Here is a 24,859-nt window from a genome sequence, read left to right as displayed (position 1 = left end):
GTTATGGCTCAAATGGCTCTGAACACTATGGTACTTATCTTCTGAGGTCATCGGTCCCCTAGAACTTAGAACTACTTAAACCTAACTAACCTAACGACATCACACACATCCATGCCTGAAGCAGGATTCGAATCTGCGACCGAAGCGGTCACGCGGTTCCGGACTGAAGCGCCTAGAACCGCTCGGCCACCGCGGCCGGCTTAACTCAGGTTAGGCGCAGTATCTGATCTTCCGTGCAAAGCATTTTTTGTCCTGTTTTCGTCATGGCGGCAGGGAGACGCCCTGTTAATTACATTAAGATCTGTAGCATCTGACTGGGTGAAGGAGACAGCTCCCGTAAGGAGGCACTAGGATCGACGCGGCTACGTGTAAGCCACGGATCCCAGCCTTACCGGACGCAGACCCCCCGATCTGATATCTGCACAAAGAGCTGGGCCGGTAGCTCTGACGCCCGACACGAGATAAGCAATTTCATTTTCGCTGCAGACCACCGCCTGCGCCGCAAACGGCCGCAGGTAAAGCCCGTGAGCGGGGAACGAGCGAACACGTGCACCAGCGCCCCGCCGCGTTGCCTAGCAACGGCCGGCACGCAAAAAATTAACGCGCCGCTCCGGCGCGCAACAACCGCTGTTCGGCGGCACTCGAGCCGCTTCCGGGCTGTAGTTACGGTTAATTAAATCAGGACACGAGAAGCAGGCGCGCCGACAATAAAAGAGGACAGCACCGACGCCGAATGGCGGTTCGCCGCAGCTTTAGCGGCAATCTGCGCTGCCCCGCAGCTGTTTATATTTAGCTGTGGGTCAGGGCGGAGCCCCACGCAGCTCGCGTTAGCTCCGGCGACGATTGTGGCCACTGTTGGGGATGACCAGCTTCGTTAGCGTCCACTCCCGACTGGCCTCCCCCCTATTTTTTTTTAACTCTTCCCTGACTCTCTCGTTTTTACGGAAGGAATTTCGGTAAAAGCACACTAATTCTATAACACCACTCTAATGTACCGGCATTTTCCCTCTACACGCAACGAGAGCTATTCGACGCAAAACAAAGAAGGACGTTGTATTCCCGGAACGCTCTTAGCGCCAAACATCAAACATACGAGGGTTGACTGAAAAGTAATGACTCCACCTTCGTAATTCTTCAACAGTTGGCAGCATTGGAATGCGCCAGGTACTGGCTTGTTCCGTAGCGTCTTCTCTACAGCACTAGTTGGCGGGTAGCCTTAGCATGGAAGGGCTCTGTTGTTACAGTGTACAGTATAGAACCCTGTGCAGACGGTCGTTCAACGTCATTTAAGCAACGTACAGTCACTGAATTCTTGACAGCAGAAAGTGTCACCCCAAAGGAGATTCATCAGAGAATGAAAGCAGTTTATGAATAGGGTGTCCTGATGCAACTGTTTAAAAAGGAGGACAAACGGCTTCAAAAAGGAGGACAAAGGAAGAAAAAAGAGGACACATCAAACGGGTCGACTGCAGATGAGGATACCACACGTCAACTTTGGACAAGTCACGTGACTGCCGGGAATTACCGGTAAAAATAGTAGTTAATTGTTACTGATGGTCAGGTGGTGGTTAACTGAACAATATAAAAAAAAATTAAAAACATTGATTGTGATGACAGTGTGGCGTCAACTGTTTTGTTGTGTCAACAATACGGAATTGTTTACAAAGCGAAAAACGTAAGACCATTCACCTCCCTTCATTCGACGCACCGCCACCGACATCTACAATTCAAGCAGCATGTAAACTGCACTGTTACCTTCCGGATGCAAATAAATTGAATGACTATGAAACAATGAATTTAAACCATGACAGTTAATCTGTCGAGATATTTCTTACCTTTGTTGGCCACTGAGACGTACGTTTCAGCTCCACGTATCTTACATTCCGCTTTAAATTAATTTCTCCCTTTCTTGAAATCCGGATATTTGCAGTAAAGGACATCATAAAATGTATACTTTCGCTTAGGCATAGCCAAATATTTTACGTAATTCACTCGGTTAAATATTACACTCACAATTCACACGTGCACTACAGAACGCCAAGCCAATACAAAGCGAAGATACGAAACTAAAATTTTCAGTAATCGATATTTGCATTCGCTTGTAGTCTATCAACGACTACATCGACGATCCTGGTGCCACTTACTAACACCGCCTTCGTGCGTGTTTACCACGAAGGCTGTGCCAATTGTTAAAGTATTTAAGAAAAGAGCAATAGAACGGGACGAATTGTAAATTTAACTGTATTACGCCCAAATTTGCAAAAAAAAGCCGGACACTGTAAAAATCCGCCTGGACCCCGGACAAAGAGCTAAAAAGAAGGACATGTCCGGATTAATCCGGACGTCTGGTCACCCTCTTTATGATGATTGTGTTGATGTAATTACTGTGTGTCGATGGGCGTGTAAGTTTAACGACGTTGAGGCGGGAACATCCGACCTGCGTGACATTCAAAGAGTTGGACGTCTTGTGACAGCAGCTACTGGGTTTCACAAGCAAAATGTTGACAGAATGATTCAGGACGATCGTCGTATCACTCAGAGAGAAATTTGAAATCGGGATTTCACAAGAACGTATGGGTCACTTTATTGCTTTTCTTGGCTATCGGAAGATCTTTGCACGATGGGTACCCCGGATGCTGACACCTGAAATGAAAGCGCACAGACTTGAATTTTGCCAGGAACTCCTTCCGCGTTACGAGAATGAAGGTTACGTCTTTCTCCATTCAATCATCGACGTCATTATGCTTTTGATGAAGAACTGTGAGACTGTAGTTGAGGAAACAGATGTCGACTTCTTCCGTGATGGCTTCAGAAAACATATTCATCGTTGGCAGAAGTGTATCCAGTTGGCTGGTGATTATGTGGAAGAGTGAATATTGGTAATTCAGGGTCACATTCTAACGATTATTTCTGCGTTTGATTTATTAAAATATTCCCATCCAAACCCAATTAACGAAGGTAGAGCCATTACTTTTCATTGAACCCTCGTATAAACGTGACAGGAAGATACCCCTCTCCCCCCACCACCCAACCCCCGCCCTCTACCGCCGAAGTAGTTTCGGTAATGAGATCGCGAACTTGCACGCAACTATGCGGAATCGCTACAGGGCCAAATAAGGTCAGATAACAGCTATCGAAAAATTTGAGGGTAACAGAGGCAGAAACCATTTAGGGTGACACCTCCTATACTGGAACTTTTCTTAATTTGGACTGAGCAGGACCAATTGGGTAGGAATGATAGCGGAACCCTCTAGCGGCGTTAAACCGAAGTTTGTACTATCTTCATTTCGAGAAGTAATTTTCAAAACGTTGCGATCGTATGCTGTGCTGTGTTTTTCTTCTAAGTGACTGTAATATGTAATTCATCGTTCCTACATCCAAGCCAACAGATGCAGTAGTCTTTAAGTTAGATAAGCTGTACTACAGACTTTTTACAAAAGTGCGTAATAATGACAACAGTACCGTATTGTCCTTATGGCCGTAATCTTTGTTACCCGTGCGTCCTTAGTGTTAATGAAAATGGTGTGTTGTCCTCTGTTGGACAGGCAGTATATTCCTTTATTGGACTGCTTATTTGGAGTAGTCCAGTTTCGGAAAAAAAAATTCAAATCAAAATTGGCGCGTCTAAATAATACTGTAATAAATTATTACTATGAGCATTCCAATTTTAGGTTCAATTTCGTAATCAATGAGCCTATACTAATTACAGTCGGTCTTGTTTTATAGATAATGTTAGAACGTGGTAAGTACGATACCTGGAAGGAAGAGATAACGCTAAAAGCCATACTTCTAATTCCTTGTCATGTTCCAGACATCACGTCAGTATAGTTCTTCCCTTCTCACGCCAGCCTGCGTGAGCTAAAACGGGTGCATTTCGGCCTCCCCTGGTAACACGGTGTTGGCTCTTCTGCCAACACAACAAGAAAAAGGCTTCGCAAGTCACCTATCATAGTTGAAAGAAAGATTTTTTTCGACCAACGAGGTATCATCTTCCAAGCACAGCGTCTGAAATAGCGGAAGCGAACAGTTTACCCCATAAATTGAACAGGGAGTTGGAGACGGCTGGCTACAACAGGTATTACAAATTCATCTCTTGTAACCCTGAAATATCACTACGCCAGCCTGAAACAACTCTATGGGCAGAGCTTGTTTGATTTGCAAGGGAAAAGTTAATATTTTTTTTAGTATACTACAAAATATTGTTGATGAAAATAAAGTGGATGCTGCAGGAATGTTCAACGCATATGAAACTGCCCTTTCCACCGTTCAGAAACCCGAGAAAATATTAGCACGGAAGGGAAAACATCAACTTGGTGCGATAACAAGTAGCGAAAGATGAAGAAACTCTGCGGCACTTATTTGTATGAGTGCTGCCGGTGTGTTTCTGCCACCCATGCTTATATTTAAAGAGTCTGGTTCAAATTTTAGCTCTTAGCAAGATCGCCTCCAGGAACTGAATTTGCATGCTCAGCAGGTGGCTTCATCACACGACAGATTTTTGTGCAGTTGCTCGAACACTTTATACAAACTGTGAAACCGACAGTTTTGCTTTTGGTTGATGAGCACACTACACACACTAGGAACATTGGCGCAGTTAATTTTGCAAGAGATAAACGGCGTTATTATACTCTCGCTCCCTGCGCATTGTAGCGGCACCATCGTTTAGGATAGGGAAAGTTAGTTTTGTGCAATATTCTGAGCACACACAACCAGGCGCGGGCTGGACTGCAGTGAGTTACGCATACCAACATCTGCGAAATAGAATACAGGCCACAAGGCCATCAACTTGCTGAAAGAGTATACGTGACTGTTTTGCATGTCGCATATCACTGGTAAAAGGGGCCCACTGGCAAACCTAGTGTGTTATGAGTATGTGATGCGAAGCAGCATGTATGGCAAAACAGAGCTGCACAGCCACGTATAAATAGGTGCGGGTTTCTAACGAGATTCATTCAAGTGTGGCAGCTGTCCTGGACGACAAGGCGTATAACAGCACCAGCTACATGCAGCAGTAGATGGGAAGCCAGCATTCCAGTCCACAGTGGGTAGCTGGTTCGACCCTCTGAGGCTGATGCGGGGTCTGTATCCAGCCAGCGACGAGCCACTCCATGACTCACTAACGCAGGCAGTCATCTTGGCTTCCAACACACGTCGGAAGCATCCCAAAGCGAGGGCCGCAGATTCGAACACAGGATCGTGGGCGCTCGTTGTAGCCGCGATCCCATTCACGCTGGCGAGAAGCGCGCAGCTGGCCGCCTGTGGCTCACACCGAACAGCGCTGAGTCGGCATGGACGCCGACAGCTGGGTCAACTGACGGCATCCTGACGACGACGCAGCTCCGCAGGTGTACAAAGCCAACTCACAGCAGTGCGTGCACGGGTCGCTGAGGCAGCCATTCTGCAGCAAGCGGCTTTGCAGATAGCAAAGTGGTGACCTCAGCATTGCGGGACCCAGTGATGCATATCGAGAGGAATGGGGGCTCTGTAGTTGGGAACAATAAATCAGTTGCAAAGCTCGGATGAGTCTTAATACAGTGCCTTCTACCTCTTCCCGCTACATTTGGTGTTGATGTTGCTGTTACATTTGGTGGCAGAAGTTGCCACAACAGCATACTAAGCACCGCCTACAACCTTTGGATGAGGCCTTTTTCAAGCTTCTCTCTTTGTTCAAGGATACGTTTCGTGACACTTGGATCAGACATCATCCTAAGTAGTCTAGGACCCAATTTCGGGTAAGTGAAATGCTCAGCAGTGCGTATGGGTGAGCTACAACAGTACCGAATGCTTTAAGATTGTTCAAAAATACTGGAGTTTGGCCTTTTAACAGATCTTTTTGATGACTTTGCAGCAGCAAATTCATCAGCAGGTTCAGCAGAAACTTCAGCTGCCGTTTGAATAGAAGACTCTGCAGGAAGCAGAAGCTGCAGCAGTAGTAGTGGCGATACTAGAGGTTGATGCAGGAATGTCTACTGAAAATGGGGCCACTTCCCATCCAGGAACATCTGCTGGAAGTGAAGCCACTTCTCATCCAGGAATATCTGCTGGAAGTGAAGCCACTTCCCATCCAGGAACATCTGCTGAAAGTGAAGCCACTTCCCATCCAGGAATATCTGCTGAAAGTGAAGCCACTACCCATCCAGGAATATCTGCTGAAAGTGAAGCCACTACCCATCCAGGAATATCTGCTGAAAGTGAAGCCACTTCCCATCCAGGAATATCTGCTGAAAGTGAAGCCACTTCTCATCCAGGAATATCTGCTGAAAGTGAAGCCACTTCCCATCCAGGAAGATCTGCTGAAAGTGAAGCCACTTCCCATCCAGAAATATCTGCTGAAAGTGAAGCCACTTCCCATCCAGGAATATCTGCTGAAAGTGAAGCCACTTTCCATCCAGGAATATCTGCTGAAAGTGAAGCCACTTCCCATCCAGGGATATCTGCTGAAAGTGAAGCCACTTCCCATCCAGGAATATCTGCTGAAAGTGAAGCCACTTCCCATCCAGGAATATCTGCTGAAAGTGAAGCCACTTCCCATCCAGGAATATCTGCTGAAAGTGAAGCCACTTCCCATCCAGGAATATCTGCTGAAAGTGAAGCCACTTCCCATCCAGGAATATCTGCTGAAAGTGAAGCCACTTCCCATCCAGGAATATCTGCTGAAAGTGAAGCCACTTCCCATCCAGGAATATCTGCTGAAAGTGAAGCCACTTCCAATCCAGGAATATCTGCTGAAAGTGAAGCCACTTCCAATCCAGGAATATCTGCTGAAAGTGAAGCCACTTCTCATCCAGGAATATCTGCTGAAAGTGAAGCCACTTCTGATCAATACGAAAGCTCTCCAAAATCTAAAACATACACGAAGCCACAGGAAATATTTCCGCTGCGTGGCCGCGCGGGATTAGCCGGGCGGTCTAGGCGCTGCAGTCATGGACTATGCGGCTGGTCCCGGCAGAGGTTCGAGTCCTCCCTGGGGCATGGGTGTGTGTTGCTCCTGAGGTTAATTTAGATTAAGTAGTGTGTAAGCTTAGGGACTGATGACCTTAGCAGTTAAGTCCCATAAGATTTCACACACATTTGAACATTTTTCCGCTGCGTGAAAGCAGAGCAGTGAGAAAGAGGAAAACAGTAGACTTGATAGTTCTGATTTCGTCTCTATATAATAAAATGATGGAAAACAAGGACACGAAGGATGATTTCCTGCCAAGAGAGCGTCGAAGAATGGCATAATCATTTGGTTTTCTACAGGGTGGCGCACTGTAAGTCACCAGATTTGTTTCATAAATAACATATTTGTAGTCGACAAGATTTGTAATTTATTGATGTAGATGTAAAGGTTACAACTTGGAAATACAATTTAATGAATCACAGGTTCAATATGACTGCCGTTTTGGTATACAACTTCTTCAAGTCGCTCCCATGCATTTGTGACGATTCTCCGACGCAAATCTTCTGGAATGGCGAGGCATAACTTCACAATGATGGCCCTAAGTTGCACCGCATTTTCGGGTTTTCTGTGGTACACCTTCTCTTTAAGGAACCCCCAACGGAATAATCACATGGGTTAATGACCGGGCTGTGGTGCGGCCACATTCCTCCTAATGCATAACGTTCTGAAAATCTGTTTGACAATACCCTATTGCCAAGTCTTTCGTGTAGGAAATCAAGAACAACGTTGGCAGTATGAGGGCGTGCTCCATCCTGCATGAGCCACTGTGTCTGCGATGGAAGACATGGGGCCATGAACTGAGGAAAGAATTGGTTTCGCAGCATGTGTAAATAGCGTTCACCGCATTCGAAAGTAAAATTCTATGTACTGACTTGACAGAAAATCCTAGGAAGTTCTGGTCTTACGTTAAATCAGTAAGCGGATCGAAACAGCATATCCAGACACTCTGGGATGATAATGGCATTGAAACAGAGGATGACACGCGTAAAGCTGAAATACTAAACACCTTTTTCCGAAGCTGTTTCACAGAGGAAGACCGCGCTGCAGTTCCTTCTCCAAATCCTCGCACAAACGAAAAAACGGCTGACATCGAAATAAGTGTCCAAGGAATAGAAAAGCAACTGAAATCACTCAACAGAGGAAAGTCCACTGGACCTGACGGGATACCAATACGATTCTACACAGATTACGCGAAAGAACTTGCCCCCCTTCTAACAGCCGTGTACCGCAAGTCTCTAGAGGAACGGAAGGTTCCAAATGATTGGAAAAGAGCACAGGTAGTTCCAGTTTTCAAGAACGGTCGTCGAGCAGATGCGCAAAACTATACGCCTATATCTCTGACATCGATCTGTTGTAGAATTTTAGAACATGTTTTTTGCTCGCGCATCATGTCATTTCTGGAAACCCAGAATCTACTCTGTAGGAATCAACAAGGATTCCGGAAACAGCGATCTTGTGAGACCCAACTCGCTTTATTTGTTCATGACACCCAGAAAATATTAGATTCAGGCTCCCAGGTAGATGCCATTTTCCTTGACTTCGGAAGCCGTTCGATACAGTTCCGCACTGTCGCCTGATAAACTAAGAGCCTACGGAATATCAGACCAGCTGTGTGGCTGGATTGAAGAGATTTTAGAAAACAGAACACAGCATGTTGTTCTCAATGGGGAGACGTCTACAGACGTTAAACTAGCATCTGGCGTGCCACAGGGGAGTGTTATGGGACCATTGCTTTTCACAATATATTTATAAATGACCTAGTAGATAGTGTCGGAAGTTCCATGCGGCTTTTCGCGGATGATGCTGTAGTATACAGAGAAGTTGCAGCATTAGAAAATTGCAGCGAAATGCAGGAAGATCTGCAGCGGATAGGCACTTGGTGCAGGGAGTGGCAACTGACCATTAACATAGACAAATGTAATGTATTGCGAATACATAGAAAGAAGGATCCTTTATTGTATGATTATATGATAGCGAAACAAACACTGATAGCAGTTACTTCTGTAAAATATCTGGGAGTGTGTGTACGGAACGATTTGAAGTGGAATGATCATATATTCATATTTGTTGGTAAGGCGGGTACCAGATTGAAATTCATTGGGAGAGTCCTTAGAAAATGTAGTCCGTCAACAAAGGAGGAGGCCTACTCGTACGACCTATACTTGAGTATTGGTCAATAGTGTGGGATCCGTACCAAGTCGGGTTGACAGAGGAGATAGAGAAGATCCAAAGAAGAGAGGCGCGTTTCGTCACAGGGTTATCTGGTAAGCGTGATAGCGTTACGGAGATGTTTAACAAACTCAAGTGGCAAACACTGCAAGAGAGGCGCTCTGCATCGCGGTGTATCTTGTTGTCCAGGTTTCGAGAGGGGGCGTTTCTGGATGAGGTATCGAATATATTGCTTCCCCCTACTTATACCTCCCGAGGAGTCACGAATGTAAAATTAGAGAAATTCGAACGTGTACGGAGGCTTTCCGGCAGTCGTTCTTTCCGCGAACCATACGCGACTGGAACAGGAAAGGGAGGTAATGACAGTGGCACGAAAAGTGCCCTCCACCAGACACCGTTGGGTAGGTTGCGGAGTATAAATGTAGATGTAGATACTGTAGTATCGAAGACGAATGGACCGATGATTCCACGGCCTGACATCGCGACCCACAAGCACACTTTCTCCCCATAGGCGTCTTTCGTGTGGATTATTCGCGGAGGATCACATGCCCAGAATCGAACGTTCTGTTTGTTCACAGCACTGTTCACGAGAAAATAAGCTTCGTCACAAGACCATGTGTTGTGTAGCACTGCCTCTTGGTCTTGCTCGATCTCCCACCTTGCAAACTAAACTGCATTCTCCGCTCCGTATCTCTCGCTGTAATCTTATGTGCCACAGAAATCTTATATGGATACAGTGGAAGGTCGGATCGAATAATTCTTTGTTTAGATCGGCGTGAAATTCTTAACTCGGCACTGGCTCTTCTTGCTGATTTACTCGGACTACGGGTCAAAGCAACAAGAACTGCTTCAATGTTTTGCGACGAGCTTACGGTACGTGCATGTGGCCGCTGACACTCCAAAACAGATCCAGTACCTTAAAATTTTTATGTAATCTCCGTATTGTCTATCGGCTGGGAGCCCACCGTGTGCCGAATTGAGCACGAAACGTTCTCTGTGTCAATACAACGCTGTTCGTCGTCGCGAACAGTAACACAATCTTCGTCTTTTGGGCGACGGTCAACCGTCCTTTGTCCGCCATCGCGGCAAACTGAAATGGCGGACTCACAACGTAAGCGATGAACTCGCAACGACATCTGGCGGAATTTCCATGAACTGCTTGAAGTTGAGCCCATAATTTGAAAGCTGCTGACCCAATAGTATAGCTGTAGGGTCAAAATTCAGTCGGGTGGCTTATCGTGCGCCACCCTGTAAATTACGCCAGGATGAACAGAGGGATATGATTGAATGTGTAAAGTGTCGGACTGCATACATCAAGACTGCACTAGATGGGGACCAAAGAACATTTTAAGAAGTGGCAGCTACGGTCCGTCAGCGTACAAAGTCAAGTTTTCAGCCGAAATTCTGGCCCAGTGAAAGGCGCTAGCACCTGTAACTTGGAAGCTCCGTATCGTCTTTCGATGACGTTTCTAGACAGTGGTTCCTAACCTCAATTTGTTCCTCAAGATACCCTCTACACCCCACTCGAAGGCTGTTGATATTTTGTGGCATCCTATATAAGCGCAGCAGAGACGGATCATTATAGCGACGATACGGACCACAAATAAGGAAATCCGCAGACACAAGCGACTTTGACAAAGGGCAGAGTGTTATGGTCTGTCGCTTGCGAACGAGCATCTCGGAAACCGCAAATCTGGCTGGCTTTTCGCGTCTTACTGTCATAAGCATCTATGGACACTGGATGGAGGATAGTAAAACTGCTAGTAGGTGACAAGGCGTTGCATGTCTACGCCTCATCAAAGAATGTTGAGTTCTGAGACTTGTCCAGTCTGTGAAGCAGAATAGGATGCTATCATAGCTGCATAACACCACCACATCTTACAGGTGGTGGTGTGCCGCGATATCGATGTTGACCTTGAACCCACGGGCCGACATAGTTGAAATGCTAACCATTTCTGCAGAACATACTAACGTACATGTCGTGTGAATATGAGGCTCATGTCTCTAGTCGTTCAAGACGTTCTGTTTTTTCCTGAACACGAGTGTGTTCTACCTGTCACAGAGAATTGCAACTCGAATCGTTTACATACCCGCCTACAGTCCGTACGTGGACGATATTCTATTGACATCCGACCATGTCTAAAGGCGCTCCATGTCTTTCTTTCTTCTTCTTCCAGGCAGTATATTTTGTGCTATGAGTTTTCGAGGAGTACTGACCGTTTGCAATTTGGGAAATCTTCTTACTCTTGCTAATTACTGTGCAAAAAAATGGCATTTACACGTGTGATTTATATTCCGAATGGACATTTAGATCGTCTGTTGGTGTAAGCACTCGTCTTTGTGATGACTATGGTCTTGTTGTTTTAACCGACCTTACGGGATTCTGGACAGGCTTAAAACTTGAAATTTCTAATTTTTACTTTTATTTATTTATTTGTTCATTGATATTAATCTACGTAATTTCCTCTATCCACTGATGTGTAATACGTACATATATTGCTTTCTGTCCGTTTTGTTCATTAATTTAAGCAAAACTCTGTAAATTTGGAAATTTGTGGTAAGTTCCTATGGTACCAAACTACTAAGGCAATCGGTTCCTAGGCTTCCACACCACTTAAATTAACTTAAACTAACTTACGCTAAGGACAACATACACACCCATGCCCGAGGGAGGGTTCGAACGCCGGCCTTGGTGGCCGAACGGTTCTAGGCGCTACAGTGTGGAACCGCGCGACCGCTACGGTCGCAGGTTCGAATGCTGCCTCGGGCATGGATGTGTGTGATGTCCTTAGGTTAGTTAGGTTTAAGTAGTTCTAAGTTCTAGGGGACTGATGACCTCACATGTTAAGTCCCATAGTGCTCAGAGCCATTTGAACCATTTTTGAGAGTTCGAACCTCCGACGGCGGGAGCCGCGCGAACCGTGGCAAGGCGTCAGACCACGCGGCTACCCCACGCGGCAACGAAACACTGTGCGGGCGTGACCATGTACATTAGACAGTTCTCGGACTGAATTTTAATTTTTTGTATCATAAGCCTCCGAGGGCAATCATTTACGAGATGAGGATTCAAATGCTTTCGAAGCACTGAGGGAGAGAGGCCATATGGAGAAGATATAACTAACATGAAACCAAAATGCATACGTCATCTACAGAAGCAAATGGGTACAAGACAGCAACTACTGAAAACTCCTTACAGCGGAAACTAACTTGAAAATAACTGAAGATTAGATGGTAAAAATAGACACTCAGAATCCCTGATAGACAAAATTCAAAATTATTATGGCATGGCCATCAGGCAAAATGTTAGTAGCGTAGATGATGTCAGAAAAACTGTATGAGCAGTTTCGTTTCACCTCTCTTCAACATACTATAATCCGATTCATGGGCTATGTCCAGGAAGCGATTAATGGTGCACATACAGCAGAGCACAGCAAAATGGTGAGAAACTTATACACAAACCAGGTATACCTTTTGCCATAAAGGAGATCTTGAAAGAAACTTTCAAAGAGTTGTTACATACAAAACTATTGAAGGAATGTGTTCATGGCCGCACCGAAAATCCGAACGAGTCTATCAACACCACAACTTGGGCGTCAACATCAAAACCTGTGCCACAATTTTCAAGACATTGTTTATGTCAATTAGCACACAGCATATTGGTGTCTTTGATGCAGTGTAGCTGTTAGAGACTATGAAACAAGGGCAAGGCAGCGCAGACAAGCAGGAAAGAGGAATTTGCAAGATAAGATGGAAAAGGATGCAGACAAGCCATCATATGGGGCTGGGATACATTGACTACTTCAATGACTTTCGCTGTAATTTTTAGGTTAGGTTAGTGTTGTTTTAACGTCCCGTCGACAACGAGGTCATTAGAGACGGAGCGCAAGCTCGGGTTAGTGAAGGATGGGGAAGGAAATCGGCCGTGCCCTTTCAAAGGAACCATCCCGGCTGTAATTTTATTCTTTAGGAATAAAGTGTACTTTTTCTCAGCTTCTGCTTGCCAGAATTCTTTCGAAATTACAGGGAGCACTGATTGGAGTATTTAGCATGTGTTTACACAGGCATTTTCTTACACTTTAAATCTCAAAGTAGTTAGATACTTACATGCATAGAAAGGTATAGAGTTTTTTATTTGTATGTACATTTTTTTAAAAATTTGTTATCATCTTAAAATTAACCAATAATTTTGGGATTCCCTCCGTTAGATTGGTTAGAAATGTGTAACCCGTAAGTCGTATTTTCTCCTAATTTTTATCTCCAAGAGTTTCTGAGAAAAGGTACCTCTTATACGAATGAATTTTAAATTGTTTAAGATTGGCATTTTACAGCCCGACCGTAGTCCCAATCTCATCGTCATGTATAGAATAACTGGCGTCCCTTTTGGAATCTCGATCACATCATTTAGTACAATATTGCAGTGCCTGTGTTATTCCGAATTACAATGCAAAGTTCCTTTAAAAATGCCTGCATGTCCAACGGAACAGGCACTGCAGCAACTACGACTGTTATTAAATAGATCAAATGTATTCGCAATTGCGAATACGGACCGCCATCAGCTGTAGAACGGAATAACGACAATTCAAATTGCGAACACATTTAATGGCTGTAGTGCCTATTCGTTTGGACATGCAACCATGTTCAAAGGAATTTTGCATCGTAATTCAGAATAACACAGGCACTTCAGTATCGTATTTATCCGCCGACACCGGGCAAGCGATTTTCAAGTAAAATGTCTCACCTGTACAGGCATATACAGAGGGGTCCAAAAAAATGTATCCACTGTTTAAAGGTCCATAACTGGCAAACTAATTGACGGAGTTGTCTCATCTTTGATAGTGTAATAGTTTGTAGTTCCGGCAACCGCCACACAAGCGTTGTATTGCGTTGTTTTGTTTTGTCAGATGACAGTCGTCAGATAGTGTTTTCTTCTTAGTTGCACCTATTTACTCGAGTAAACATGGCTGGCGCAAGGGTTACATTCGATGAAAGGAAGTCAGTTTTGAAGAGGTATTTTAAGTACGAAAACATTAATGAGGTTCAACGGCAGTGGCGAAATGAGTATCAAACAGAGCCACCGACACGTGTAACGATTCGTCGCATTCGAGACAAATTTGAAGCCGAAGGCTGTGTTAAAGATGTACACAAACAACGATCTGGACGACCTGTAACAGTAGCAAGTCCAGCTAACTCCTGTCGTGTGTTACAACAATTCACTCGCTCACCACAGAAGTCTGTGAGACCGTGTGCCCGTGAAACTGGAGTGAGTCGCCCAAGTGTTCAGCGAATTTTAAGACAGGAAACTAGAAACTGGAAATTGGAAATACCGTTCTCCATTGTGCTCTGTGTTCCTTTCCTTATGTAATACAAGAATAAAGTTCAGGTTACTAGTTTTCCAGCAATACAAAAATCTTATTTGTGGTTCAAAATGGTTCAAATGGCTCAGAGCACTATGGGACTCAACTGCTGAGGTCATTAGTCCCCTAGAACTTAGAACTAGTTAAACCTAACTAACCTAAGGACATCACAAACATCCATGCCCGAGGCAGGATTCGAACCTGCGACCGTAGCGGTCTTGCGCTTCCAGACTGCAGCGCCTTTAACCGCACGGCCACTTCGGCCGGCTTATTTGTGGTATATGTTATATGTGAACTACGATTTGCTTTAATTTGTTAAAGGTACACTACTGGCCATGAAAATTGCTACACCACGAAGATGACGTGCTACAGACGCGAAATTTAACCGACAGGAAGAAGATGCTGTGATATGCAAATGATCAGCTTTTCAGAGCATTCACACAAGTTTAGCGCCGGTGGCGACACCTACAACGTGGTGACATGAGGAAAGTTTCCAACCGATTTCTCATACACAAACAGCAGTTGACCGGCGTTGCCTGGTGAAACGTTGTTGTGATGCCTCGTGTAAGGTGGAGAAATGAGTACCATCACGTTTCCGACTTTTATAAAGGTCGTATTGTAGCGTATCGCGATTGCGGTTTATCATATCGCGACATTGCTGCTCGCGTTGGTCGAGATCCAATGACTGTTAGTAGAATGTGGAATCGGTGGGTTCAGGAGGGTAATACGGAACGCCGTGCTGGATCCCATCGGCCTCGTATCACTAGCAGTCGAGATGACAGGCATCTTATCCGCATGGCTGTAAAAGATCGTGCAGCCACGTCTCGATCCCTGAGTCAACAGATGGGGACGTTTGTAAGACAACAACAGTCTGCACGAACAGTTCGACGACGTTTGCAGCAGCATGGACTATCAGCTCGGAGAACGCGGCTGCGGTTACCCTTGACGCTGCATCAGAGAAGGAGAACGTGCAATGGTGTACTCAACGACGAATCTGGGTGCACGAATGGCTAAACGTCATTTTTTTCCGGATGAATCCGGATTCTGTTTACAGCATTATGATGGCCGCATCCGTGTTTGGAGACATCGCGGTAAACGCATACTGGAAGCGTGTATTAGCCATCGATATACTGGTGTATCACCTGGCGTGATGGTATGGGGTGCTATTGGTTACACGTCTCGGTCACCTCTTGTTCGCATTGACGACGCTTTGAACACTGGACGTTACATTTCAGATGTTACGACCCGTGGGTCTACCCTTCATTCGATCTCTGCGAAACCCTACATTTCAGCAGGATAATGCACGACCGCATATTGCAGGATCTGTACAGGCTTTTCTGGATACAGAAAATGTTCGACTGCTGCATTGGCCGGCACATTCTGCAGATCTCTCACCAATTGAAAACGTCTGGTCAATGGTGGCCGAGCAACTGGCTCGTCACTATTCGCCAGTGACTACTGTTGATGAACTGTGGTATCGTGTTGAATCTGCATGGGTAGCTGTACCCGTACACGCCATCCAAGCTCTGTTTGACTCAATGCCCAGGCGTATCAAGGCCGTTATTACGGCCAGAGGTGGTGGTTCTGGGTACTGATTTCTCAGGATCTATGCACCCAAATTGCGTGAAAATGTAATCACATTTTAGTTCTAGTATAATATATCCGTCCAATGAATACCCGTTTACCATCTGCATTTCTTCTTGGTGTAGCAATTTTAATGGCCAGTAGTGTATTTCCTTTCACTGCTGTGGAACAAGCCTGGACTGTAGACGCCAGGTCAGTAAAATTTACAGACCTTTGCTATCATTCACGACGATTTAAGATCCAACTCTGACCCGAATACTACCCGCAGTTTGTGTAGAAATGAGAACAGTCCCATGGACACAGTGATAACATTCGTAAGGGGACCCCGTCGTGAAGTTCATGGTCTGGTTATGCAAAGCGGCAGCCTTTGGCGGTGGGTGCACGTTGGCTGACCGTTTCCAGTCTCGCACCGCCTAACTAACTTAACACGATTGCGCTGCCGCTTCATCACATGCAGGCTTTTCCCTTTGAGAGCTAATGGTCTTCTCCACTCGGCGGCGGGACTTCTAAGAACCGGCCGGCGTCTTTTGTGACGCTGCGGGTAATATAATGGAGGAGAGAAGGAGCCTGCCTAAATTCCGAAAGCCGTCGTGTTGTTGCAAAGCACAATAGCTTCCATGTAAGAGCTCCTACAGTCGTTCCTGTAACGAGCTGCGGTTTAATTACTTGTTGTTCCCGTTGAATTAATACTGGTAAAGACCTGCCGTAGGCACCTAGGCAGAATTCGCCTTTTCACGAACATCGACCGCCTTTGAATGGCAGGGCCTTGTTCCCGTATCACAGTCTTCTCTTGTTCTTGTGAACTGGGATTAAGGGGAAAAGTGCCTGCTACAAACTGCGAAGCCTTTCTTTAAAAAAATAGGAGAAAATGAGTACAAAGAGGTGCAACATTAGTAATGTTCTATTAACAGAAAATATAAGGTGGCGTGGGTTCAACAATCCACGAAAACCATGATTTACTTTCCTTTAAATTTTTTAAATCGTATTCCTTGGGTCATTAACGCCTTTTTGTTGTGGAGTTCTTGAGCGTATTCTAAGTTCCGAAACAACAAATTTCCTTGAAAGAAAAAAGCTTCTACCAACAGATCTGCACGGATTCAGAAAAACGTCGATAGTGTGCAATTCAGCTTTCTCGTTTCTAGCACAATATTCTGCGGACTATGAATGAAGGCCAGCTGGCACATTCCATTTCCCTAGATTTCCGGAAAGCATTTGACACACTGCCACATTGGAAACTGTATATGAAGATTCGAGCACAAGGGAACGGGTCTCAGATGTTTCAGTGGCTCGAGGATTTTTCAGGTGATAATACCCACTTCACTGTCCTGGACGGCGAGTGTTCATCAGGGACAGCAGTATCGTTAAGTATGCCCCAAGGAAGTAATAGGACACCCTTGTTCACTACAGGGAGTTCCAAAGCTGTATGTTCCAATTCAGGCAGGAGGTAGAGAACATCAAAACAAATGTAATTACAGTATATAAAACCTGACGGAAATTTCTGATGCTAGTGACACTTTATACATAAGTTATTTCAGCATGCCAACTACAGGGCTATTACAAATGATTGAAGCGATTTCATAAATTCACTGTAGCTCCATTCATTGACATATGGTCACGACACACTACAATACGTAGAAAAACTCTAAGAGTTTTGTTCGGCTGAAGCCGCACTTCAGGTTTCTGTTGCCAGAGCCCTCGAGAGCGCAGTGAGACAAAATGGCGACAGGGGCCGAGAAAGCGTATGTCGTGCTTGAAATGCACTCACATCAGACAGTCATAACAGTGCAACGACACTTGAGGACGAAGTTCAACAAAGATCCACCAACTGCTAACTCCATTCGGCGATGGTATGCGCAGTTTAAAGCTTCTGGATGCCTCACGGTTTAAAGTTTACGGCCCCTTTTTCTTCTGCGAAAAAAACTTTACAGGACACGTGTATCTGGACATGCTGGAAAATTGGCGCATGCCACAACTGGAGACCGACAGCGTCGACTTCATATTTCAACAGGATGGTGCTCCACCGCACTTCCATCATGATGTTCGGCATTTCTTAAACAGGAGATTGGAAAACCGATGGATCGGTCGTGGTGGAGATCTTGATCACCAATTCATGTCATGGCCTTCACGCTCTCCCGACTTAACCCCATGCGATTTCTTTTTGTGGGGTTATGTGAAAGATTCAGTGTTTAAACCACCTCTACCAAGAAACGTGCCAGAACTGCGAGCTCGCATCAACGATGCTTTCGAACTCATTGATGGGGACATGCTGCGCCGAGTGTGGGAGGAACTTGATTATCGGCTTGATGTCTGCCGAATCACTAAAGGGGCACATATCAAAAATTTGTGAATGCCTAAAAAAACTTTTTGAGTTTTTGTATGTGTGTGCAAAGCATTGTGAAAATACCTCAAATAATAAAGTTATTGTAGAGCTGTGAAATCGCTTCAATCATTTGTAATAACCCTGTATAGCAGTTGCATTAACAGAAACTGCTCGAATATGCGACGGTTGGCTATTTGCACGCAGTACATTGTTAGATTACTGACCTTTGGGTCCTTTCGAAAATTCTTGGCATGCACGCGATGGTACACACCGACGACGGCAGTTCTAGCGAAGATATCGTCTTCTTTTTCCATAACGGTTTCATACACCAGCTGCTTCATATGCCCCAAGTCGAAGAATCTAGTGACATGAAGCCAGCTTACCCGGGTGGCCAGGCCACCTCGACAGATTCATGGAGTCCCGAAAATACACTACTGGCCATTAAAATTGCTATACCAAGAAGAAATGCAGATGATAAACGGGTATTCATTGAACAAATATATTATACTAGACCTGACATGTGATTACAAAAATGGCTCTGAGCACTATGGGACTCAACTGCTGAGGTCATTAGTCCCCTAGAACTTAGAACTAGTTAAACCTAACTAACCTAAAGACATCACAAACATCCATGCCCGAGGCAGGATTCGAACCTGCGACCGTAGCGGTCCTGCGGTTCCAGACTGCAGCGCCTTTAACCGCACGGCCACTTTGGCCGGCGATTACATTTTCACGCAAATTGGGTGCATAGATCCTGAGAAATCAGTACCCAGAACAACCATCTCTGGCCGTAATAACGGCCTTGATACGTCTGGGCATTGAATCAAACAGAGCTTGGATGGCGTGTACAGGTACAGCTGCCCATGCAGCTTCAACACGATACCACAGTTCATCAAGAGTAGTGACTGGCGTATTGTGAGGAGCCAGTTGCTCGGCCACCATTGATCAGAAGTTTCCAATTGGTGAGAGATCTGGAGAATGTGCTGGCCAGGACAGCGGTCGAACATTTTCTGTGTCCAGAAAGGCCCGCAAAGGAGCTGCAACATGCGGTCGTGCATTATCCTGCTAAAATGTAGGGTTTCGTATTGATCGAATGAAGGATAGAGCCAATTTGTAACACATGTGAAATGTAACGTCCACTGTTCAACGTGCCGTCAATGCGAACAAGAGGTGTCCGAGACGTGTAATCAATGGCACCCGATACCATCACGCCGGGTGATACGCCGGTATGGCGATGACGAATACACGCTTCCAGTGTGCGTTCACCGCGATGTCGCCAAACACGGATGCGTCTATCATGATGCTGTAAACAGAACCTGGATTCATCCGGAAATATGACGTTTTGCCATTCGTGCACCCAGGTTCGTCGTTGAGTACACTAGCGCAGGTGCTCCTGTCTGTGATGCAGCGTCAAGGATAACCGCAGCCATGGTCTCCGAGTCGATAGTCCATGCTGTTGCTAACGTCGTCGAACTGTTCGTGCAGATGTTTGTCGTCTTTCAAACGTCCCGATCTGTTGACTCAGGGATCGATACGTGGCTGCACGATCCGTTACAGCCATGCGGACAAGATGCCTGTCATCTCGACTGCTAATGCGAGGCCGTTGGGATCCAGCAAGGCGTTCCGTATTACCCTCCTGAACTCACCGATTCCATATACTGCTAACAGTCATTGGATCTCGACCAACGCGAGCAGAAATGTTGCGATACGATAAACCGCAATCGCGATAGGCTACAATCCGACCTTTATCAAAGTCGGAAACGTGATGGTACGCATTTCTCCTCCTTACACGAGGCATCACAACAACGTTTCACCAGGCAAAGCCGGTCAACTTCTGTTTGTGTATGATAAATCGATTGGAAACTTTCCTCATGTCTGCATGTTGTAGGTGGCGCCACCGGCGCCAACCTTGTGTGAATGCTCTGAATAGCTAATCATTTGCATATCACAGCATCTTCTTCCTGTCGGTTAAATTTGGCGTCTGTAGCACGCCATCTTTAGCACGCCATCTTCGTGGTGTAGTAATTTTAATGGCCTCACAGCAATGCCAAAATGGGCGGGCGTCCATCGTGCTGGAAGTACATCCTTTGGCTAACATTCAGAGGAACATAATCCAGTAGTTCTGGCAACACATCTTCCACGAAGGCGCTATATCTCCATCCACTGACACGGAACGGTCGAATGTATCTCCTAGTCAACCTGTCATGGAGAATGTCGGCATACACCTTAACACCGAACCACTGTTGACGAGCACGAGGTTAAGTACTTTGTGGATTCGTACGTGCCCATACATCAAAGTTACGAGCATGACAAAGTCAGTACACACTCCCAGTCAGGGACACCGACACAAAAGTTTACATCAGCACTATTAACGAAATGTTCCCTAACAATATAAACTGGCTTACAGACCATATGTTCCTTATCGAAATATATTTATTTTTATGTTCTCTATCTGCTGTATTACTTTTAACGAATAGTTTCGGAACTCCCTGCATTACGTAAACGACGGGCAGTGCGAACACCAATCTGCGACTCTTTCATGATTACGCTGTGGTGCACGGGAAAATGTCATCTCTGAGTGACTGCTGGAGGGTACAGCATGACTTAAATAGAATTTCTATTTGGTGTGATGAATGGCAGCTTCCTCTAAACGCAGAAAATTTAAGTTAATGTAGATGACAAGGAAAATCAATCCTGTCATGTTCGATTACAGTATTAGCAGTTCACTGCCTGACACAATAATATTTATTAAATACCTGGGCGTACCGTTGCAAGAAGACATGAAATGAACTACCACTTCATTTCGGTAGCAGCAAAGGCGAATGTTCGTCTTTGGTTTATAGAGAGAATTCCAGGGAAGTGCAGATCACCTATAAAGGAGATCGCCTACAAGACATTGCTCAAGTGTTTGGGATCCTCGCCAGATCGGATTAAAGGAAGACGTCGAAGTAATTTAGAGGCGCGGTGCCAAATTTGTTACTTGTAGGTTTCACGAACACGTGAATATTACGGTAATTCTCCGTGAATTGAAAAGGGGATCCCTGGGGAACAGGATACGTTCTTTTCGCGAAACGCTTTTCATAAATTTTAGTGAAGCGAAATTTGCAACAGACTGCAGAATTATTTCACTAACATCTACGTTCATGTCGTGTAAGGACAGCTAACAAACGACAAGCGAAATCAGTTCCCGTACGCAGACATACTGACCGTCGTTTTCAACTCGCTCTGTTTCCGAGTGTAACGGAATTGGGAATCACTAGCTTTGCTACAAGGTACCCTCCTCCACGTACCGTATGGTGGCTCGTAGAGTGTGTATGTAAGTGTGAAAAATGTCTCCCGTGTCTGCGATGAGATTACGTCTATAGATTAAACCAAAGTAATAAAATGATTGTCTTCAAATAAGCGATTTTCGCAGTTATGTAGAATTTTTTTGGGGCTAGTGCAGCACAAATAGTTGAAAACTCTGAATGATTTGAAGGAGGGACGACTGAGGTTCATCGTCTCGTCGAATACTAGATCATTAGAGACAGCTCTGAACAAGGAAGGATGTGAACTATTTGTTACCACGAACTATTTGTGGACGTCACAGAATATTTATATATGCTAGCCACAATGGGATTTGAGCCCCCGTCCACCTGAATACGAGCCCAGGATCTTACTGATACACCCCCTCACGATTCGTACTTGCCACGCATGCTTGTGTAAGATACTTGTGTGACATTCGGCTGCTGAATTGAGTTAGTCCCGTAATTGCTCATCTAGGGCAGGAGATGACTTGATTCAACCTTTTGCATTCGTCAATTGCTTAGTCGCTGGTTCCCTGGGTACCTTTCCTCGCAAATCAAAAACTACCACTCTTTCATTAATGCAATAAAAGATCCGACACACTCAGCATCTATCCTCTAACTGTGGATTGTACCAAATGTTTTTGCACCTCCCTGTCGATTTCAGCTGTAAGAGTCTTGAATAAACTAGCCAGTAGCCTGCGTCTTATCCAGAGGTATCTGCCTTCAGCATGAGATTAGTACTGTAAGTGTTATAATCTGCTTACTTCCTCTCTCTAAGTAATCCAGCTGCCTTCAACAGACCCGACAACGAACTGTTGTTACTACTACACAGTCAATACTACCGATGGTTTCCTCTTCCCTATCGATTTTTGTTTCCTTTTAGTCAACTTGTTCTCTACGTTTGATCCTTCCTAAGCTTCTGACATGCATTTCTGTTAGAATGTCATTACCCTCACTGGAAAAGAATATAATGAGAAAATTACATAACACAGTCTTAATAAGACCGACATGTCTGACATGTCGTAAATTCATTATCTGTTATTATTATTATTATTATTACTTTTCGGTTTGCCCTGTTAAAGCCCACATGAAATACCTTATATCGTCTTTCTTTCGCGCTTTCTTTCTTTCGGGCAGTTTTTCATTCATTTCGTATGTTGTCCTCTTTTCTCTTCTGTCCACGCGACACTTATCCTTTTCATTATTTCCTCTTGGAAGCCCATGAGGTCTTCTTCTTTTGCTATAAACTTTTTGCATTTTCCTATCTCTTCCTCTGCTATTTTCACTTCCCTCGTGTCTGCTTTAACGTCTTTGACACATGACTTTGATGTTTTTGGGTTTCTGTCAAGAGAGTTAAAATTCTTTTCCTTATTTTTTTTTTTTTTTTCTCATTTAGCCTTTTCTGCTGTCCATCGAATACAACGCTTATTTTCCTCATTATATCTGATACTCGTTCTATTCTTTCATAAACGACTGTTACTTCTTTATTTCCATTTCCCAATGTCATATTTCAGTCCCAAGACTTTCTTGACTCTTTTCTTTGTTTTCTATTTTACCTGACTGGTTGATGGTATTTAAAGAAAGACAGTCTGAAATTTTACGAACTTTTAGGCTAATGACAACGTCATTGTGCCATAATTTGGTATTTATGGTAAATTATTTCTCGGTATACAACTTCTTTGTTAGTTGAAAAGCTACTTCCATTTTCTTATCTTTCCTAAATTATTTTCTGTGACCAAATCCTTTGGCTGTATTAAATTGCGTAGACTTATTCATTCTTTCGCAATCATTGTCTACATACTGTTGTGGCTCCTTTGTGTCTGTCCTAACTCTGTTTTTCCAAAAGATGTACATGTTCCTGCTGTTGAAGCTATCTTTTGTAAGTTATTTATCTGCAATGTCGCATCTTCCATAGTTTCAGCAATATCATCTGCAAAAGCCGAAGAATCAATTCTCGGATTACTACCTCTTCTCCCAATTATGATTTTTTAATGCCTTCTTCTTCTTTGTTTTCTGATTCCTTTTTACAGTACACAACTGAACAGAAGTTGGACAGGCATTATTATTATTATTATTATTTCTTACCTTTCTAAGACGTTATGTCAGGTTAAAAATGTAAAGTGATGCGGACCTTGATCAAGCGTGACTTCCTTTTAACTGTACGGTATATGTTACATTTCATTTAGGAACTTTCGGGTAATTGAACATGTATCGATAATTACAGATTTCTGTAGTTGTATATATACGTTTGGATGTAGCTGTATTTCATTGATGTACTGGTGGATATTGCGTGGTATGACTCCTGTAGTTGATACTATAATTTGTATAATGTCAACTTTATCCTGATGCCACATGTCCTTGACTTCCTCAGCCAGCTGGATGTATTTTTCAATTTTTTCTCCTGTTTTCTTCTGTATATTTGTTGTATTGGGTATGGATATTTCAATTAGTTGTGTTAATTTCTTATTTTTATTGGTGGGTATGATGTCAGGTTTGTTATGTGGTGGTGTTTTATCTGTTACAATGGTTCTGTTCCAGTACAATTTGTATTCATCGTTCTCCAGTACATTTTTGGTGCATACTTGTATGTGGGAACGTGTTGTTCTATTAGTTTATGGTGTATGGCAAGTTGTTTATGTATTATTTTTGCTACATTGTCATGTCTTCTGGGGTATTCTGTATTTGCTAGTATTGTACATTCGCTTGTGATGTGATCTACTGTTTCAATTTGTTGTTTGCAAAGTCTGCATTTATCTGTTGTGGCATTGGGATCTTTAATAATATGCCTGCTGTAATATCTGGTGTTTATTGTTTGATCCTGTATTGCAATCATGAATCCTTCCGTCTCACTGTATATATTGCCTTTTCTTAGGCATGTGCTGGATGCGTCTTGATCGATGTGTGGCTGTGTTAGATGATATGGGTGCTTGCCATGTAGTGTTTTCTTTTTCCAATTTACTTTCTTCGTATCTGTTGATGTTATGTGATCTAAAGGGTTGTAGAAGTGGTTATGAAATTGCAGTGGTGTAGCCGATGTATTTATATGAGTGATTGCTTTGTGTATATTGCTAGTTTCTGCTCGTTCTATAAGGAATTTTCTTAAATTGTCTACCTGTCCATAATGTAGGTTTTTTATGTCGATAAATCCCCTTCCTCCTTCCTTTCTGCTTAATGTGAATCTTTCTGTTGCTGAAAGTATGTG

The 24,859-nt window shown here is 44.2% G+C and overlaps 1 protein-coding gene across 1 annotated transcript; it reads left to right on the top strand.

Moving 5' to 3' along the window:
* The first annotated feature begins 5,975 nt into the window (after positions 1–5,975).
* On the top strand, positions 5,976–14,805 carry LOC126455843 (KH domain-containing protein 3-like). Its single transcript, XM_050091605.1, has 2 exons — positions 5,976–6,803; positions 14,788–14,805. Exons 1-2 carry the CDS (start codon positions 5,976–5,978, stop codon positions 14,803–14,805), a joined length of 846 nt encoding a protein of 281 aa, XP_049947562.1.
* Positions 14,806–24,859: the final 10,054 nt, after the last annotated feature.

The sequence above is a fragment of the Schistocerca serialis genome, chromosome 2 (genome assembly GCF_023864345.2).
Source record: "Schistocerca serialis cubense isolate TAMUIC-IGC-003099 chromosome 2, iqSchSeri2.2, whole genome shotgun sequence".
In the NCBI taxonomy this organism is placed as follows: Eukaryota; Metazoa; Arthropoda; class Insecta; order Orthoptera; family Acrididae; genus Schistocerca; species Schistocerca serialis.
This window is presented reverse-complemented; position numbering and strand designations above follow the sequence as displayed.